The 21,998-nt window shown below is 33.2% G+C and overlaps 1 protein-coding gene across 1 annotated transcript in view; it reads left to right on the top strand.

The window, feature by feature from the left end:
* Positions 1-293: 293 nt before the first annotated feature.
* The window catches only part of dve (SATB1_N and homeodomain domain-containing protein dve), a 103,148-nt gene continuing 81,443 nt past the window's right edge, over positions 294-21,998 (top strand). The window contains exon 1 of the mRNA XM_065367513.1: positions 294-685. Within this exon, the coding sequence (XP_065223585.1) occupies positions 593-685 (93 nt within the window). The 5' untranslated portion in view covers positions 294-592. The remainder of the gene's footprint in view (positions 686-21,998) is intronic.

The following is a 21,998-nucleotide window of genomic DNA, read 5'->3' as shown; positions in this document are numbered from 1 at the left end:
AATTTTTTTTCTCGAGGGCTCGATATTTTTTCGATTTGGTGTCTACCTCGTGTCTTGATTTTTACAGTTTTTCTCATTTTTTCTTCTGTATTTTTTATCTGTAAAAATATTATAAGAAAAAGTAAACTTTAACCCGCCCCGATTTTTCCTAATTCTGAGGTAAATCCGCCTACTTGGCGTTATCCATGCGCCGCGGAATTTGCGTTTAATTCAGATTACCACCTACTGGTCCCCGCCCCCCGTCTAGGGATGAAATTTGGCCGAACAGCGCAGGGCCGTTGTTTGAACTTCGCCCAATCCTGTGGTCCCGTAACGATGTTGTGCTAGGTCTGCTAACTGCTATTCACTATATACTATATTCAGTGCCGTTTCTAGGAGCGTTTAGAGAGGTATGTCTCGTGTTTCGTTCTCAGCCATCGAAATATCACGTGGATCGGCGAAAAACGCGAAATTATTTCGGAAAACGTGCGAAAAATTCACCAAATCGTTCGAATGACCGTGTAAGATTTTTTTCTTCGAAAATTCGATCATTCGTTTTTTTTTCTCGTCGTTCGTTTCGTGAAAAAATAGCCACAATATTCGCGTCGCATTGATGGACATTCAAAGCGTTATGGAAACCTTTGCCGAATGGATTGCTGCCACGAATCCCAACGGAAATTTGTTCTCGATGGCTAATGGAGTTCAGGTTAGAATTTACAAATTGTAGAATTTTCCTATGTGTGGTTTTTCTGCCCCGAAGGGGTAAAAAATTGAACGATTTTGGTGTTTTTTGATAAGATTTGGCGTGATTTTTGTGGCTCACCTAAGATGCCTACTGATTAATTTGCAAAAGTCATTTTCATCGTCTCGAGTAATTTTTTGTAAATTGAATTCCGCAATGTGTAGTTTTTTTTATTCCAAAAGCCCAAAAGGGTTCAAAATTTGACTAATTTTGGTGTTTCTCAAGCTAAGATTTTGCATGATTTGTGTGACGTAAGATGCCTACTGATTAATTCGAAAATGTCATTTTCATCGTGTCGAGTGATCGGTGTAATTGAAATTATCTATTAAAAAAATTAACTCAAGTTCTAAACCATCTTCATTAAATCTTGAAATCGGTTCGAGGCGGTCATTTTATCAGTTTTTTACTTCTCAGTTTTCGCAATGTGTAATTTTCTCAAATTCGGTGCGTTTTTTTGTAATTTTAATGTGTTTTTTGAGATATTTTTTCAAATCATTTTCATGAAATTTGAAAATTTGAAATTTTATAAAATTAAAAATTTTTTAACTCGGGAAGTGGGAAAAAATCACACTTCATATTTTTTCAAAATCTGATCATTATTGAGTAAACTTTGAATAGTCGAGACTCGTGAGGAGTAGAATAAGACGAGGCATTTGAATTTTGAAAAAAAAGGGCTCCATTGTCGATCTCAAATTTTCTCAATCTAGGCCAATGAGCTCGAATTTTTCTATTTTCATTATTTAAAATAAAAAAAAAATTGAAAAGACTGATTTGTATTTCTGTTTATAATATGTTTTGCATCCTTTGATTTATTTATTTTTAATGTTTTAAATTACGATTTATGAAGTGTTGTTATATATATGTATATTTTAAAATTTTTACTTCGATTTTTGAAGCATTTCAACTTTTTAAAATGCTAAAACCTAAGTTAAAATTGAAGAAACCGGCCTCGATTGCCTGGTTTTTCCCCCTCTGGATCTTTCTGATTAAATTTTCTACATTTTTTTCTTCAATAAGTATTTATAAAATTAATTTAGAATGTATTTTATTCTCAATTTCTCTCAATTTCTTACTCAGTATTTATTCCTATGAGAAAAAATTTGCCAAAAAATTCAAAATTTCAGACATGCCCAACCTCGTTGAATTTTTAAGGTGAAATTTAACGCCTGAAAGTTGAATCAGATAAAAAGGCTAATCTTTTACGAATTCACTTTTCATTCGTGTCATTTAATAAGTATTCTCCTCTCGCTTCGCCTTATGCACATAGACACAGTGGTGTATTTTGAATCACCCTCTTTTCGTGTAACTAGGGTTGCTATAAAGTTGTTTCAATCCTAAATACCCAGAATAAGACACCCTCGTCATAGCTACGACAATAATTTTATTTAAGATGACTTTTTCTTCGACTGAAATATTCATAGGTTTAAATTCGTCATTTTTCCTCGTGATTTTATTGCAAAATTTCGAGACAAAACACACGAGTATTCGTTCATCGTCAGAATTTCTTTAAATTAATAATATTACCGATGGAATTCTTTTCTCCTCCTCTCCCCCTCCCATCTGCTAAAATAACCCACCGTATCACGAGATACTTTTTTCTAAATTCATTTTTTATATTCAAAAGTTGTAAGAAAACTACGTCATAAAAATTGAATAAAAAATAATCTACGTTCAAAAATACAAATGGTGACGTAAAAAAGCTTATAATATACACAAAAGCGTAAAAGTTTCTTCTTTTTTTTTTTGAAAAAAACCGCGTGGATCTTTTTCGTATACAGAAAAATATTCACTTCATTAAAAGTAGATTAATTAAAATCGTGGAAAAAAATTTATCGCGAAACATCTGAGGATGAAAAATTATTATACGGCGAAATGCGAATGAGAAAATTCTCCCCCTCTCTTCGTACCTACTCGTCTCGAATGATATTCCAGCGACACGATGTTGACGAAAATATTTAAGCTTCCGCGTAGATATATAAAGTGGGAGATTTCTTCAAAATATATACCGAAACGCAAAAAGACCAGAAAATGTGTTGGGTAGGCTTTTCATTATTGAGAAAAAAAATTAATTTTCGAGTTTTTTGTACCATTCTTACGTATTAAGAGGGTTTTTGATTGCGAGAAGAGATGTAGGCTTTTGAGGGATTTCGTATTGACTAAGGATGGGAAAATGGTAAAGATGGAATTGTTTTGGAAAATCCAACGGAGAGATGTTTATTTTGAAAATGTATCGTGTTTGAATGCTTTTTTTTTTTTTGATTTGCAAAGTCTTATTCTTCCTGATTTTATCGGTCGAGTGGAAAATTCCTGAATATAACCTTAGTGTCACTGCTGCAGCGATTGGATTTCTTATAATAAATTGCTGATTTTAGAACATTTATACTTGTAAGGAAACCGGTTTATTAATTATAAATTATTGGTTCGGATTTATCGAAAAGATTTAGGTTGTTTGGTAGATCCTCTTTATATGATTTTATTTTACCTCAAATTGATTTTAAATCTCCAAAATGTTGAATTAATTTGTTTTATTTTTGGGTTTAGTGTGCGTTACAAAGTTGAACGTTGTCACAACTGGTTGCTGTTTCTTTTCTCTAATTCTTCTTATTATTGAGTTATCTATTTTTATTATTTTATTTTGAAATGAATTTAATTTAATGGAGTATCCAAATATGTAATCTCTTAATTTAGATTTTGAACGTTCGAAAAAGTCTAATAGAGGCAACTAGATTTATAAACTTCTGCAAAATTTCGAATACGTTCATGAATTTTAAAAATAAACTGATCACTGATCAGAGCATTTTCATTTGAAATATTTTTTAATGATCATTATTATCCTCAAATGGTCATGGCCAGTTTCTAACATCGAAAAGAAGAGGGAGGAAATCTCGTACTGATGTTGTTAGTTGATTTTCATCTTGCTATGCAGCGTCGTGGACAAATTATATACTTGAATGTAGGTACATTGGCATATCCTAAAATTGGGGGGGGGGATTAATGAGGAGCAGATAATTTTATGTACTCTTTCTGGTGATTAAAAAGTGGGTGGGATTTCAGGGAACGTTACAGATTTTTTTGAATTCAAAGGAATTTTTCTTCAAATTAGGTACAAAACATTTAGAAAATTGTTTGCAGACTATTTCGGAAATTTGTCTTTTTTTCATTTTTTGTATTATTTGGAAGTAGGTAGGTTTGGAAACTTCGAAAAAAAAAATTACCAAAATGAAAAAAATGATGAAAACTCAAAAAAAATGTTTTTTTGTAATATCTCTAAAAAATTTTAGATTTCAGTTTTTAAATTCATATTAAGTATAAAAAAAAGCAACCCCATCATTTATCAATAACATACATTGTTGAACGTAGCGAAATTTGAGCCAAAACAGGCCTAGTCAAACCAAAATTCTTGAAAGCCTACCTCCGGCTAAGAATGTTTAAAGGTGTGTTCTGATAATTTTTGAGGGTGACATGGTTGGGAGGGGGTTAAAATAGCAAGGGAGAAATTAGCAGGTCGTTGAAAAAATTAATGAGCTAAAGATCTATAACATGAGAAAATGATTTCAGTGCTCGTCAATTGAATTATTTCTCTTGGTAACCTCAAATTCACCTCAGCCAAGTGGATCGTCACCCTCCGAAGCAAAATAGATAAATAAAGAAGAAAAAATCAAAAATAAATTTTTGAATGATTTCAAATTTGCCGGTAAATTGCTTCTCTGCAATGTGTAGAAAATTGTCTAAAAAAATATTAGATACTCGAGGAACAGAATATTCCACTTATAAATTCATAAATCTCTATGAGCCCAATGTACTTCTTAGCTTAACGCTGAATTTTTTTAATGGGGTAGTCTGCGTCATTTTTTAATTTTCTCGAATAAATTTTTTTCATTCGATACTTAGCCTACTTTGAAAGTTATTTTTTCCACGATTTTTACCTTGGTAAATATTTTTGAAAATGGTCAAAGTATTTTTTAAATTGTTGAAATTATTGAAGGGAGGATTTTTTCCCCTCGCCAATCCCCCCTCTCCACTTTCCATGACCCCTGAAATATAATATCAAGTGTCGAAATGAGCAAATTTGGAAATTTTCAATTTTTCAGGCATTATTTTCGTAGAATTATATCCGTAGTTTAAAAATTTTCTTATCATCCCCTCTTTTTAACCCTCTTCTCTATTCGTTATTGAAAATCTTGGACAAAATTCTGTTTTATCACTGTTATAATTATACAGACTTCGTTATCTCATCTTATCTCTTTTACAAACCAGAATTGATCAAATTACGTCAACATTAACGGGAATATTTTTTCAATATTTTTCAATTTTAATGCTCATTTTTTTTTATTTAAATTTTTTTTCTTCAATTAAGCATATTATTTTTTTAAAAATATGCAATTACCGAAATTTGCAAACAAACACGTAGAAATATGTGAATTTCCTGGTGACTTGTAGTTTTCTAAAAAATTGTACCTGAAATCGTGACATTTTTTCTGCATTTTTTTTGAAAGGCCTGTCAAAAAATGATTGTTTTACGTGATTCGAGCACTTGATAGCCTACTTTTCACTCTGAAGGATCCTCGAGTATGTTCTTTACCTCAGTTTATTCGTAATAAAAAAAATTAGAAGCAAAATGAACGTTAACTAAAGTGAAATTTTGTCGTCGGTAGCTTATTTCTTGATATTTTGAATTAATTTGGAACGAAAATCACGTTCGTGTGTCCCTTCAAATTCGGAGGTGAGCAATTTGTCGTATCTCGATGTACCAAATTTCAGACGAAATTACTTTAAATTTTTATATATAAAGGAGTAATTATATCATCGTGGTGTTTGAAAATTCATGGAATACGTATTTTGGGAAACTTATGTTATTTTCCCTCATGTGTATGTTTTTTCCTGTAGCAATTGAGTTGTCGAGGAGATTCTGATCATCAGTTTTCACCATTGAAGAAGTATTTTCAAGTGAATTTTGATAATATTTTCCAAGACATAGATTTTTTTGCGTCATGTTTCTTTCAACTTGTTTGGATCTTTATAATAAGAAAGAATACCTGATTATGAAATTGGGGAAAAAAATGTATGCTAAAAATATTATGTTTTTTAAAAATCAATTTGTAATTTTTTTTAGCGAAAATTGAATTTTGATTTTCGGGCTTTTGAGAAATAAAGTGAAAATTTGAGTATCTCAGGAGGCCTAATGGATCGTTTCGTGTCAAAATTGATAAGAACTAATGTCGTAGAAAATTCGATTCCATTTTCAAAATGTTGGCAAAAAAACTCAAATTTCAAGATTTTTTTATTTTGACTCTTCTCATTTTCCCTCAAAAACTTTATTTCATACTCTTGTACGAATAAATTGTGAAAATTATTTGATTTTTGTTTCTTTTTATACTTTTTAATAAAATTCTGATGCATAATTATGAAAAATTTAGTAAAATTACAGGAAATTAATTTGATTTCAAGTGATACAACGAAATCAGTCAGTTCCGGTTACCTGTTATTGATAGTTTTTTTTCTGAATTTTTCTCATAGGGAGAATATTTTTATCGCGTTCGAAATTAAAAATTGCATTTTTTCACGCTCAACTTTTTTAAAAATTTCAATCCAAATTCCAAATACCTCAGTTTACCCTTCTACTGGATCGTTTCAGTCTTCAGTAAAAAAACATATCGGGCCTATCTAAAAATTAGCAAATTTCAACGTTGCAACGTGAAAAATCGTTTGTAAATCTTGAATGAACTCGCCTGCAAAAAAGAGTAATATGAACTTATGAAGGAGATAGAAGAATGCACGAATGTTGAAATAATATTCATCTCTTTGGCGATAGTATAATAATATTATCTTTCAGCGTTGAAATTAATTTCGTGGTTTTTATTCATAAATCTGTTTACTATACAAAGAGTGAATGAGTCAATTAGCTTAGAACGATGAAAAAGATTAAGATTTCGTTGGCGAGATTATTTGTGCTTTTGTGGGTATTCGTGTTGAATTGAAGTAGCCTAAGAGCACGTAATTGAATACGCGTTCTCGGTGTTGGTTGGTGTGTGAACCTTCATACACTCTCGTGCATTCATATCTATAGCTAAAGCTATATACACTTTTAATCAAATCGTATTTAATGTAATCGATTTTTAAAGCTAAAGCAAAAGATTACCAGATACAAGCACCAACAAGTGTTATTCCAAGTTTTGTACGAATGTATCTCTATCTATGAATGAAATACGGTGCGGTGCATCTCTTTCTCTATTATAGGTAGATACCTTTACAGTTTACATACGTTTTCTAAATTGCTTACTTATTCATTGAGTACCGTACTTTCATCGCGTTGAAAATTTTTCTTCCTATTTTACGCAAGTTTTCACGTGATTTAAAAAGAAAATGTTGAAAATAAATAAAATCCACGTTATATAATTACCCACGTCGAGCTTAACGCCACCGCGTATCGTTTTAATGTGCAGATAACGCACACACGCCTAACTTTCACACATGTTTGTAATTTGCTAAGCCTTTAGATTTAAACGCGCCAGATTACGCTTATATATACGCCGTAAATTTCACCTCACCGAGAAAATTTTATCACTTTTTCAACGCTGCAGATTTTTGTGTTTTTGTTGTTTATTTTTTTTTTCGTATTATTTTTCACGAAATCTCTTAGCGCCAAAATCCAATCCAAATGTTGTAAACACCGCACGTAAAGTTTATAGGATTTGCCTACGAGTTGGGTATGGGTACTTCTCGTTATATGTATGTATCACGGTGTAAAGTATATAGCTAGTTAGCTACACAGCAGCGTAAGCAAATTAGTCGTGATTTTAACCATCGACTATGACGTTAACTCGTCGAAATAGTTGCGGTTTATTAGACGCGGTTATAATATTAATTAAGTCGTCTGTTTAACGCGTTTATTGCCTATATATATCCTACGACTAAGTACATTAGAGGAGATAATTTGCGAAGTGTATTTTTGGAATCCAAGAAGTCGAATTTTATCGTGTAGAAGTTCACTGTTCCGGTAATCTGAAAGGATTAGGGGGCATGGAGAGGTAGGCAAGAGGGGGAGGTATACTGACTTGTTTGGGAGCGATCAAGTGTTAAAGTCGTACGGTTTTCCAAGAAGATTTTTCATTTCGTGGAAAAAGTGTGATTTGGTTGAATGGGTCGGGTTTAATTTTGGAACTTGGTTGAGAAGCCTATATGAAAAATCTTCGTGAATTTTTTATCGAAACGAATATTGATGTTGATAAATTCAGAAAAACATTTTTTGTTTGTGATAACTGATAAGTATTTTTGTCTTGTTTCGATGAGTGATGAAATCGTGATGTTTGATAGTTTTTAAAACGAAACTCAACAGTCGAATGAACAATTTAGCCAAGCAAAAAAATTGTGAATCCCCCCCCCCTCTCAAGGCAGAAGAGCTGGAATTTTCAGAACAGGTATGTAGTGGAAATCGATTCGCAGGGTCTGGATAAATCTTGGGTAAAATGTCAGCCAAGTTCCCTCATATTGTTTTCAAATGTGGTGCAGTGTTGCCAATAAATGTGTTCATTTCAAAATCGTGAAGATGATGAAAAATTTTTGAATTTTTTATCAATGAATGCGGGTTTTGCAGGCCTAGAACTTTTCGTCTTTTGACTAAAAATTCCGGTTGCAAATCTGGAAGTAGTAGTACTTCAGCGAGTTAAATTAGCCCAACATTTTCTCGATTTTTGATCATTTTACTTGAATTTAAATTTCAGTGTTGAAGAAAAAAATTTATTAAAAATTGACACACTTTATTTAAAAAAAAAAAAAAAACAAAAGAAAACTGCAAAATATAATTCTGTTAGTATAGAAAAAAAAGTGTCCACACTTCTGGAAAACCTGGAAAAGTCAGGGAATTTCGGCCGTCTGAAAAAGTCAGGGAATTTTTTGAAAGTGTTCATCTGTAATTTTTTAATAATTCTATTAGTTTTATTGTTATCTTGGAAAAAATTTCCCTCGTGTCGCTCGAATAATTTCATTTAGTACGGGCTTGGAACCGAACGTGTATTGAAAAACGTGATTTTTTTGAATGTAAGGAAGGGTAATTTTAAAAATTCGGTGTTTTTATTTTGAAAAAAAAAGGTCTGCAAAAATGGAAAAATTGGTCTGAAAACCCTGGAAAAGTCAGGGAAAATCATTCCCAGAAATGAGTGAACACCCTGAAAAAACATTTTGTTATTTCAGACTTCATTTTGAAAATTTGTGGCATTCTACATGAAAATAGTCAATATTGTCACAAAATTTGTTTTTGAGTCGTGTGCACAATTGCACATTCTTAAACTACGAAAATAAGCCGTACTATGTATAAGAGTTATTTTGATGCAAAATTGACAATTCCATGAACATTGAAAATTTCAACTTATTGGACAGTTAGTAGTACCTACTTAACTATACCTATGCTGAGATTTTGAAAAAAAAAATAGCCAAGAAATTTACCATTTTTTCCAAATATTTCTTCAACTCTCCATTTCACCTGCAAAAAAAAAAACTAATCGTAAAGCAGAAAGGAAATTTCATGCTCTACGATTTTGGTTCTGTTCATTTTAATTTGGTAACAGGCGAACCTAAAACACTGAATAAAAAAGTACAATAATTGGAAATTAAAAAACTATAATCTGGAGAAAGTTTTTCATTTCCAATCTGTTCATTTTTTTCTTAGGATGCTTAGTTTTCTCATAAAATCAATATAATTTTATGCTGATCGAAAAATAGGTACACGAATGTAAAATTTGAAAAAATTATATCGTTTTTAAAATAATTTTAAAATCAAGCACCCCCCCCCTTCCAAAACAATAGAAATTACTAAAAGGAAATTTTTGAGCATGGATTTTTCCTTAAAATGCATAGTTTGACTGAAATTTTACGTTTCATGTTGAAAAAAAGGGAGAAAAAATCATTTAAAACTTTTCCCTTGTTTTTCTCATAACGAGTTTTGTGACTATCCTGACCCTTATCCAAAAAAATAAAAAGGATTATTTTCTCTTTGTTTTGCGTTTTTGTTTGATTTTTTTTCAATTTTAATCTCTCTCGCCTTTTGTTGTTATGGTATACTCTTCGTGTTCTAATGATTTTCCAAAACGCGAGGTAAGCTGAAAATCAAAAAAAAAAAAAAATTAAATCTGAAATTCACTTTTATTGATGACATCAGACATGTTGAACATTTTTTTAAGCTGTGGAAAATGTTTTTGGGGGAGTTGGTGAGTTGATTCTGAAAACACGAAAAATGATAGTTGATTCCCATCTCGTTTTTACTGATGCGAATCTTGTTTCCACTCATGCACGAATTGAATTTGCAACAATGAGAAAATGTGCCAAAATTTGACACTGGGGGGTTAGATTTTGGGTCTCGAAAGGCATTCAAACAGAAAAAATTGAGAAGTATGAATACACACTGCCTGTGAAATGGAATCAATTTATACCTAGGCAAAAAACGACGTGGAAATCAATTTGACTATCCCTGATTCCTAATCAATTTCTAAGTTTCATTTATTTTCATTATTCGTCATTTTTTTTTTTTTGGAAAGCATCAAAAACTTGATTAAAAATGTTTACGAAACTGCTTTCAGACTTTTTACTGTCGATTTTCACAATTTTTCCTACAATTATGACGAAAAGTAACTAACTTTAAACGGAGGATGAACGGGTTGGAATTTGAGATCGGTTTCAAAAGTTAGTGAATGTTCATCTGCTAAGCTTCGAAATTCAAAAGTTTGACGAACGTTCACCCAGAAGAACTGAATGTATCCAAATTACCCTTTTTTTAATTGGATTTTTCATCCGGAATTCAAATATACCGGTCTACTGACCCCTCCCCCCTCCCTTAGTGTGCAGCCAAGCGGGTGCAAGAAGGCTGCAACTGAATGGAAAATGACAGAAATTCGCGATTTTTCATCCTATTAAAAAAAAAAAAAAACAGCAAACAACCTTGAAAGGAGGAAAAAGGTTTCAAAACTTCACAACAGGGGGTCCCTCCAACTTCTCATATTATCACCTTGTACCTAATCTAATGAAGTCTCAAGTCTCTGAGGATCACTCCCCCAGCTATCGTATTGTACTTCCTGTAGATTTCATCTGTACTGCTGTTATCAGTCAGACTTCTTAATCCCTACACATGGCATCCATGTGTTAATATGTAGTAGTTCATCTCGGAAACCTGCTAGGGTATTGTGTATCTATTTTTAGTGATGGTGTTTTCTTTTCATATCTTATTGTTTTTGTTTTAAGGTTTTCTTTATCAGATCAGGGGATTAAGGGATTAAACGGTAAATTGTATCGATAATCGATATCATTATACACTCAAATGTATCATGAGAAATTGAGAATCGTATAGTTCATCTAACGTCAGGATAATCGATTGTACAGTATCGATAATGACTGTTTAGTTTATTGCTAGTATTGTTTCAATAGAAACACTACACCCCATTATTCAGTTTTTTATCTGCGCAATTAGCGATCCAATAAGTGAGGAAAAAAATAAAGCAGGCACCTAAGCACCCTTATCATGATATTTATCGGTACATCATGATATCAGATACTCGTATGTCTACTTCCCTTGAGAGCTGACATCACTGAGGAAACCTCCGGGTGCTGACTTCACTGAGGAAACCTCCGGGTGCTGACATGGACCCGGAGGTTTCCTCAGCGATGTCAGCATAAAAATAAGTCATCGCTTAAGGGTTATATCAATACATCATTGATTAATGCTGTTGCCTTCCGGGCCATATGACTATATAGGAGAAAACTTTGCTATCCTGCTGTAAATTGATAGATGCATTTTGAAAAAACGAAATTTCAATTTTTTTATTTTTCTTAATTCTTAATTCTGGAAATAGATTTCCCTTCGCGAGAGAAGGCAAAATATGTGAAACCTGCATTAAAAAAATAAATACATCGAGTTCATAGATCTTCATAGATCTAGATGAACATGTCTGTAGAGGATAAGGATTGAAGGATGCAGCTTTGAACTTTTTTTTTGATAATTTGTTATTCAAATTTTAAATGAAAAAGAATGACTGTTTTTTCTCCTTTGTTTTTGGGGGGGGGGGGGTGGGAGGATATTTCTAAGTTCTTGCTAGGTACTTAAATCTGAGGTCAAACAATTCATAATACATAAGTGATATTCTAAGCCCTCAATCTGCACTATATGTATACATGTTGAATCCTCTGTTTTTGTCATACAACTCGATAAAAATTGTCCATCTTCATAGATCTGTCTCGAAGCCTACTTCGATAAACCTATCTACACCTGTAAAAAAAAAAAAACTCCTTGTAATAAATCTTAAATCGTATAGGTACACGACGATGCATTAACAATACAAACTCGCCTTGATTGTGTAATACAGTTAGTTAGTTCGTAGAAAGAATATTTAGTTCTGTACCTCTCTACATCAGCTCTACCTAGAAAGAGGGAGAGATACCAAAAAAAAAGAACACCTTGTTTTTTTTCTCTGTTCGGCTCTAGGTACCTATACGCGTTCCGTTTATACCGAAATGGTATATTAACATTAACAAATTTAATGCTGTCGATGGCTCGTGGTGATTATAAATTCAAAGTACGAACACAATCCGGCTACTGGATACTTGTGACGTGACCGGATATTCAGGTATATATACTCGAGGATTAGCTGTACTTACTCGTACCTCTATTGCTGGGTGGTGGAGGAGGAGGTGGGAGATACTCGTAGGTATGACTGTATGAGTTTGCACAACAAGACGCGACAATTCCAGCCACAGTAATTTATTCTTTACATCTTTCAAATTGTTTAAATTTTCGGAAACACTATCGCTGAATTCAAATGGACGCGTATAATTGATCATACCTACGAATAGGTTTGGAAAAGAACCAATATTCGAAGTTCGAGCAGGACTGTCTGAGGTGTCAGCCGCGTCAGGTCAGCACAGGAAATACGAAAATTTTCTTCTGTAGTGTGACTTTCATTACAAATAATAATTTAACGAATTTATACCTACCTATACCTATATACTTATGTACATCGTGTGTAAGAATGATCTATAGGTATGAGGTACACGACTAGGAAAGTGAAATTTTTGCGTATGTATTTTTATTCCTCTCCCTCCTCTTATGATCGTACTCCTCCATCCCTGAGTCTTTCTCTCACTATACTCTTAATCCTATAGAGCGTAAAGTGAGTTAGTTACGCATGATCTGCTCTATCTCCAATGAACACATAATTCGCTCTATGTAGTCAAAGAGGTTCAGGCGATAACGAGTATATTGACGGATTGGATTTTGCGAAATTTACACGCTCCGTGAAACCATATACACCACATTATGTAGCTGTGTAGCATATACAGTGTAATATAAATGTACAGTTCTATAGTCTCCACACTGACTATACCTACCTATACAGAACAGAGTCTTATGAACACGATGTGCTGTAAATTGAACGCTCGTTACGCTTACGTTGCTATTTATATGCACCCGCAAGTAGTGACCGCCATTTTAAACAGATTAGAATTATCGTCGATAAGTCGTTTCCTCTACTACTCTATCCGGTCTACGAGGTTCTAGGATTGCTTACCTATACCTACCTGACATTGCTCGAGTAATATCCAAATCGTTATACTGCTTTATTAACAATTAAGGTACATTTTAATACACTCTTTGGTACGAATATTGCACTACTTATGTATACATTTATAGCAAAACTACCTTAAATCTGGCGTTTATGTGTTTAAACAAACAGTTTTGAAAATTAAACGAGGAAATGTTTTTTTTTTTACAATTTATTACCCGAAAATCGCGTATATCTAAGCGGTTAAGTGTATAGTCTCTCGTATCTCGAATGTTTGCTGTTTTATTTACATACCTACTACATGCTCATTTGTATGCACTTACACTTTTTTTCCTATTCATTCTCAAGTGATTATTCATCGCGCATACCATACCGTTTACCTAAGTGTAGTCCTACGTACGATTTTTTTCGAAGGTGGTGTTTGAAGAAGAGATAATTAAGTATTCGAGAATATTCAAAATTCTGTGATTTTATTGAAGAAAGGAAAGGCAGTCGTAGAATGACGATTCTTCATGGCTTTCATCAAATCCAAAATTTTCTCCCCCTCCCCCTCCTTCAAGAAGTCCAAACTTCGTAATTCAAATCTTCTGCTGCTCAAATTGATTTTATACCTATGTATTTTGACGAGGTCTAGAAAATTTTACCCCGTGGACAGGAATTTATTTAAATTTATAAAATTTGAAACTAAATTGGGATTGAAATACTATAAATTCTCACAGGTGTCTTATTAACCTGTCTTCGTTGAGTGGTATTTTTTTCTGTCCCAGCGTGTGAAAAATAAAGTCTAAACTGAATTTCAATTTACACGTCAAGGTCAAATGATAGGGTAACAGTGAACGTTTCAAATTTACAATCATGAAATCGCTGGAGAAAAATTCGGTTCTAAACTGACAGACACTGATTTCAGAAAAATGCTGTGTAATTGATCATGTGAGTTACCAACAATAAACATAAATTTTTGAGAATACTTGCTCTCCAGTTGATTTTGGCTGATATTATGACCTTTTATTACTGGAGGCTCCAGAACGTCTGGAAACTACCTCAATGGTATAGAGAACATTTTAGATTTCCAGCTTTATTTGGCCAAATTTTGTATTTCAATTTTCAAAAATCTGCTGGAGGCTCCAGAATTGCTTAAAATTGTTTGAAATCGTTTCCAATTGATTCGGAGGGTCCGAAATAGCGTGTATGGCAAATTTCCAATTTTCACATCAATTTGGTGAAATACGTGATTTTTTTCGTATTTTTGGCCCTTTGATTTTTAAAAATTTACTTACCTACCAAAATATTCACTTGAGCACCTGAAATTTTTGCTGATGGTCGATTCAAAAATTTTAGTGCCAATTGGGATACCTCCCTCATAAGATTTAAAAAACAAACTCGAAATTTAAAATTCAATGGAGATTCAGGAATATTTAAAAAACTTGAAAACTGTATTTGGGAATGAAAAAAGGGACGAAAGGGAACCGTATGGTACAATTTTACGTGTGTTTTCCAAAATTTGTTAAAAATTGGAAAATCAACAGCTGAGGTTGTTGAAAATTTGAATTGTGGAGTTTTTTTATCTTGCCTCTTCAAACATTCAATCCCTGCTTCCTAAATTAGCTTTACAAAAACTGATTTAGAATCGTTTAATTTTGATGCCCTATTTTGAATTTTTACAACCCCCCCCCCTCCCTTCAAAGACGGGTGTTTTTGCTAAACGAAAATGTATTTCCTATTGAAAATAGAAACGTGTTCTTAATGTTCTTATAAAGAAGAATCAACCAGAAGCTATGTTCTGTTATAGCTGAACTTGAAGCTTGCATGGATGAAGCTGAAAGCTTATGACTTTTGTAGACAAATACTAATTATATTGTGCTTTTATTACGTGGATACTTCGGTGTCCTTTATCAACTGAGCAAAATATTTCCAAGTCGATTCATGCTTAAAATGAAACAAGTATAACTGAAAGTTATCAACCGATGTCTCGTTTTGTCTCACAGATTAACTAACAAGTGTCTTAATTTATACGAGTACAAGTAAAATATGCGACGACTTTATCTCCTCGTCATCCCGCCGCTGTACTTTATCGTTTGCATTATATTAATAATAGCTTGTATATTACAGTCGTATTGTGTAATTTAGAAGTCAAGACAAATCTTTATAAACTAGTATGTACTTTGACTTTGGAGTACCTATATTGAAAATGAACTATTAGGAGATCGAGAAAATTCGTAAGATCAGCTAAGTTTTAAAAAAGTTTGACTGATCTGATGGATGTTTAATGTTTATAAATAAATATCAGGGTTTGGTTGCAGTTTTCTCATTCTTTTTCTTCGTTTGAATTGAAATTTTTATTCCTTTTTTCAACTGTTTCGCCAAATTCCTCGGAAGCTATTTGAAGAAGAAAAATTGCATGAATTGAATAGTCTTTTCCTTTCTAATAAAATTGGAACATCTCACATGTTGGGAAATGCCTGTCCAATTGTAAATGTTGAGGGAGCGGGGGGAGTTTCCTGCCATTGGACGACTTTTTCCCATCAAAAATTGGACAACTTGAAAAAAATTGCGATAAATTCTTGACTTGTATGTAAGACTTCTGAAAAATTTTGTCTGACTTTGTAAAATTGGAAAAAATTGACATTAATTATTCTTGATATTTTGTCAGACTTTTGAAAACTTGGATCTAATTTAAGAAAATTACCTACTCGTAATTTTTGTAAATTGCTAGTACTTTTTTATAAATTACCGATGAAGTATGCAACTTTTTGTAAACTGTACGTGATTTTTGGCCAATCACTAGTATTTTTTAATAAATTATTTGCAAATTTAATTTTTGGCAAATTACTGGTAATTTTTGGTAAATTACTGGTAATTTTTGGTAAATTACTGGTAATTTTTGGAAAATTACTGGTAATTTTTGGAAAATTACTGGTAATTTTTGGAAAATTACTGGTAATTTTTGGAAAATTACTGGTAATTTTTGGTAAATTACTGGTAATTTTTGGTAAATTACTGGTAATTTTGGTAAATTACTAGTAATTTTTAATAGAGATTAAGTACTGGAAATTGTTGATAAAAAATATTGGAAATTTTTGATAAAAAATATTGAAAATTTGATAAAAATTACTGGAAATTTAAATTTTTGATAAAAAATATTGGAAATTTTTGATAAAAATGACTGGAAATTTAAATTTTTGATAAAAATTATTGATGATTTTTGGTAAATTACTGGTAATTACTGGAATTTGTGACTTTAGGTGATTTACTGGTGAATTTACCAATTTACATAAATGATTGGAGGATACGAGTAGTCCTAGATGCCAAAATGTCCAAAAAGTGACTGAAATACTCATTTTTAAAATTTCTAGGGGATTTAACCTCCTTCTCTTTTTACTAGTTCGTTTCAAAATCCTAATAGCTCAAATATGATTGGAATACCCCTTCACTTCAATTTTTTGTGCAAATGATTCTTGAAGTGAATCGATAAATGAGAACTTCTCGATCTTACCTTTACAAATGCTAAGCAAAAATTTGTGGATCAAAATTGATAGAATTTGCCTCTGATCAGTGATGTGCAAAAAATTTGACCCTGTCATTCCCCTTCCCCTATTTTTCAGTTGATGGTTCGAAGTCTCTGGAAGACCGTAGATACATCTCGAATCTTTAGCTTCTGAAAATTCAATCCAATCATAGAAGTTCGATAGCTTGAGTCAATTGGAGCAGGTGAATCGCAAATCTAAGTTTATAAAAGTTGAAAAGGTGTTTAAAAAGAAATGTTGAAAATTGCGTTTTTCTGTTACGAACCATTCGGAATTTTCTGCACCCCCAAGTCCAATTCTCGAATTCAGTACTAGCCCCTTTTTTTCGGTGATTTTAGGGATAAGAAGAAGTGGTTTTTTCATGTACTAAACTAGTTCTAAAAATGTATTCTTTTCTTGGATTTTTGCATTCAAGTGATTGAAACCCCATTTGAAAGCTTCAAGCCCTAAATCAAAAGCTTGAATCTGATTGATTTTTCGTAAACTTTGTCGCAAATTATTTAGGTCATTTTAAGCTTTAGGCAAAAGCTACAAAGCCGGTTCCCTTACCATATGCACTTAGGTATAACCGAAAAGCATCGCCATTTCCCTCCAGCTTATTAGCTTCAATATTTACTGAACAGGAAATCCAAAAAATCCTCCAAATCACGACTCTCCATTCTTTCTCTGCCATGCCTACATTCACACATACGAAGAATTTTCAAAGCGGAGGTGTAAATCTAGCTATATACTCGATCGAGGCATCATGTCCATCGAACAGGAGGGCTTCCACCACATCCAAGTAGGTACTCGGACGAGGTTTTTTTTATAGGTGAAAAATATTTAAGTATCCGTAATGTCGAGTCGCCTACGAAGAACAAGACGACGACGACGATTCAAATTGTAGAGTACCGGAAGAAGTGTGCGATCCAAGATCCGGAGCTGAAGGGAATTTTCGAGACAAGGTGGTTATAAAAATCATCGGGTCCATCCGGTATGTTACAGTCCGCAGAGTTCCTCAGGCGACAGACCGTGACGATAAGACTAAATAAAGAAGAGGACCCGTCCCCTTGGCTTGCAACGTATATACACATAGGTACATAAACACAGGATTTAATAAACCTAAGCGAAGACAATTCGTTAAATTGTGCTACGATATATTCACAAGTACCTATAGTACAACATCGCAGCAAAACCAAGAGGATATAGTTTGTAACGGTTTTACTCCTGCTGGACTCTTGTATTTATGTTGACGAGACTTTGTACATACATGGATTTACTCGTTCGTTAATTAATAAAAATTAATAAAGTAATTTCACACTCACGGAGAGAGGGAGGAGAAGAAGAAGCAGATCCAGCGACCAGAATTGGATTTATACAACCGAGCTGAAGCTAATACGTACATTTCGATGCTATACGATAAAGCTGCAAAGGCGAAGTGTAAACCGCCAGCAGTATACGAGATTAGTATAAGGAGCGGTTTGTGTACTCGTCGGGCGGAACATGCCGAGAAATTTTCTATATGTCTTACACACGTTAAAGATAAGTCGAGGATTTATATCTATCGTCGCCGGGAAATGAAATACCCCCTTCGTGTCGCCGTTGGATTAACCGTATTTCCTTTAATCCTGGCTCATGTCGCATTTTGTAACGAATGAATCACGTTTGTTGTATTTAACAATGGTTGTGTTTTCTTCAAATTCAGTGGATGGTAATAATGGTTTTAAGCTTACGTGGGTTCACATTTTCATATCATATACGCAGGCTTCCGCGTCTTCTCTCGCCTATAGTTTTTTTTCAGTGAGGGGAGGGAAGGGGTTTTTGTTTTGTCGCCCAAGTATATAAAGCACTGTGTTGCATTAATCGTCAATGTGTTGAAAATTGCTGTCTTTTGATCATAGGTACCTACCTATAGGCGAGTAATTTTCTGTGTAAAATTGCGAAAAAGTTTAATCCGCGTGTAAAAAACACATTGATCGTGTACAAGCATAAGCATCGTAGCCTACAAACTCTGCTTTTATGATATAGGCGACTGGTCTAGTGCAAGGTAATCCGAAACACGATTCGGTATTCGTAGTATTATACGAGTACGTACGACGAGTATTTGGGAAAAAGAAAAATTTAAGCACCACTGACATTTTAAACACCAACTAATCCTTACTAATGCGAAGGGCTAGGAAGCCAGACGACACTATTAGCAGCTTTAAGCGGAGCGATATTAGCGTAACGGTCTGGCTTTTAATCCGTTGAAGCGGATGATAAGCGGATAAAGTTGAAGATTATGCGACCAATATTTCTTTGGACGCACGTTAACCAGTATAACAGGAAACGGATTAGTATTAAGTGGTTCGGCTCCCTGTTTTCTAATTTTAAAATTGTTTTGCTTTTCGCGATGCGTTGTGTATTTTTTTTTCTATATTTGTGGAATTTATGACGACGATGACGATTGCTGTATAGTGTATCGTAGGTATGGCGAAATATGTACTAGCGTCGATATGTATTTTATACGAGGATTTAAAATGGCTGGCGTTTTGTTTTTTAACCATGAAAAGGTTTTAGTGGATCGAAATTCGATCGGTTTAAGGGCAGGGGGTCCCAGTCTTGGTGATTTGTGTTTTTCAATGCGGAGAGAGAAATTAGTTTTAAAATTTGGATGAAGAATGGATTTTGATTTGATTTTTTTTTCAAAATGGTGGCGAGGGATGCGTCAAGGGGTCGAATTCTAAAAATGCATGGATATTTGAGCCCAATGACGTCGCATTAGTGGAAATCGATGTATCGCATTATATTTTGATGATGTTTCGTTTACTTTATCTCGAAATTTGAGAGCTAAAATGGCTCTGAGGGGTCGAATCCAAAAAATAAGCAGATATTTGAACTCAGCACCCTTGAAAACCTTACAAACGATGGGTCACATGCCATTTTCAATTTTTTGGTATTTTGACCATTTTTAAGGGCTGTTGTGAAACTTTCATGGGAGTGGGTTTAAAAAATTGAGCCAATATTCGAACTGAACTCATAAAATTAGCACGAGTAACAATCAACGTACTAATACTTCATGTTAATGAAGTTTGATCAAAATTGAATGCATTTGTGTAAATGTGTACCCCTCAGGGGTGTTGAGTTGAAACCCCATTTTTGAAATAAATGTGTCAAAAATATAACAAAATAGGTAGTGTTTTTACTGCGATTTTTAAAATTTTGCGACGGCCATCAAATTTTGTTACTTCAACAAGACAAGAAGAGTTGAGTTAAGCTTTTACCTTGAAAGTTCGGTTTTGAGCCCTACAAATTTTGGTAGTTTCGCAATGAATTGAAAGTGCCTCAAAATTACGAAGCTCATTTTCCAACACTTTTGACACTCGAGACAGAAATGGTGTTAGTTATGACCAGTTTGGGGGGGGGTGGGGGCGTGGATGGCTTTTTTAAATGGAATTTTTCGTTTGTATCACTTTATTAAACCCTCAGTACGAAGATATCTCCCTCCTCCCCTTGGTGTACAATTTTTAAGATCATGGTAAAAAAATCCAATCAACGTGTAGAAATACAGCCTGAAGCAAAATTTCAGCTTTTGAGCTCAATTTCTCTATTTTTTCGATTTCAAAAAAATTCAAATTTTGTCAATTTCCCATTACAAATCAACATTTCATCAAATTGCAGTAGAAAGCTGAAATTTGGTTTATATGTTATTTTCGATCTCTTGAATCGATTGTTGATGGTTTCGAGCAGTTCTCAAGCCTCTAGGAGGATTTTGGATTTTCAGTTTTGAAAAAAATTCCCTGAAAAAGACCCCAACAAAAATCAGTTTCTACGAACTTGACAAATATTTTAATTGACACATTCGGAAAAACGAATGTTTTATTTCGTCTCAAAAATACCAATTTATAGACAATTAAAATTTATGCTTTGAACTGGAATAACACCGATTTTGAGAAACTGTGAGAAATTGATCGAAGGAGTGACGAGGGTGATGAATATGAGCTTCTAAACGCAGAACTCTATTTAGGCTATTTAATGGGATTTTTTCAGAACTAGAAAGTCCAAAACTGTTGCGGAGGCTCCAGAATGGCTCGAAACCTCCGCCTTCAATCGATTCACGTAATTGGCCAAAAATATACGATTTAAGCTCAATTTCAGCGTTCCAGCTCAATTGAATTTTTGATTTTTAAAAATGGAATATGAACTGATGAATTTTAATTTTTGAAAGTCCTTCAGAAATCGAAAAATAAAATTAGAGCTCTTGAAATTTGACCGAGTGGTGTACTTTTCGATGCTCTTTTGATTTTTCTTCGTTCGATGCCAAAATTTCTCTGAGGGTTGGGATATCTTCCATGCATGTCAGAATAATTTGTAAAATATTTCTTAATACCTATGCTTTTTGTTTAGTTAAAAAAAAAATATTCTTACATTTTATGTGCATATTGAAAAATAGGTACATATAATCATAAATTGATTAGGGTCCATTAAAAATTTTTCAAAGCAAATTGAAGATCAGAAAATCATACAAAAAATTATCTCGAAATCGTATTCAAATTAAAAATCCATTCGCTATTTGTCAGGATATCGATTCTAATAATTCGAAAATAGATCATTGATCAACTATCAGAAGAATTAACTTCTCAAATTTCAACAACCATTGCTTCAACATTTCAAACAGAGTGAAAATCAGTTAATCGTGTCATGAAAATCAACAATATTGAAGAACTGTCTTGTTGAATTTCATGAACTTTTGAAGCGAATAATACCTGAAAAATGGTTTAAATTTTCAGCAGATATAAATTTTACCGTTATCGTGATTTCCGGTTGAATTGCAGCTCACTGATAGTGAATAATCTACGGAAATTCCTCTCGTTTCCACGGATCGCGATTGAGAGACAGCTATCGTGCAAAAAATTGACAAAAAATTGGTTAATAAATAATAAAATTCTTGGAAATTGGATTCACAGATAATGAAAGCTCTATTTGGTTTCAAAACTACTCGTATTATATTGTGATAAATGAAGATAATCAAGCACTCGTACGTAATTTCAATATTTCACCGAGTTCAAATCCAACTATCCCCTCCTACGATACCGATTTTGGTTTCTGAGAATTTTTTAATGAAATTAAATTAGTATTTTTCAGTGTAACTGGAACTGATGTGGATAAAACAAAAAGGTGATATTTTTACTGGTTTTCAATTAATGATAAAACGATAGTGTTGATTCAGATTGTAAAAAATTCATCCTATCT

Source organism: Planococcus citri, chromosome 5 (genome assembly GCF_950023065.1).
Source record: "Planococcus citri chromosome 5, ihPlaCitr1.1, whole genome shotgun sequence".
Taxonomy (NCBI): Eukaryota; Metazoa; Arthropoda; class Insecta; order Hemiptera; family Pseudococcidae; genus Planococcus; species Planococcus citri.
Note: the sequence above shows the minus strand (reverse complement) of the source record. Positions and strands in the feature narration are given on the sequence as shown.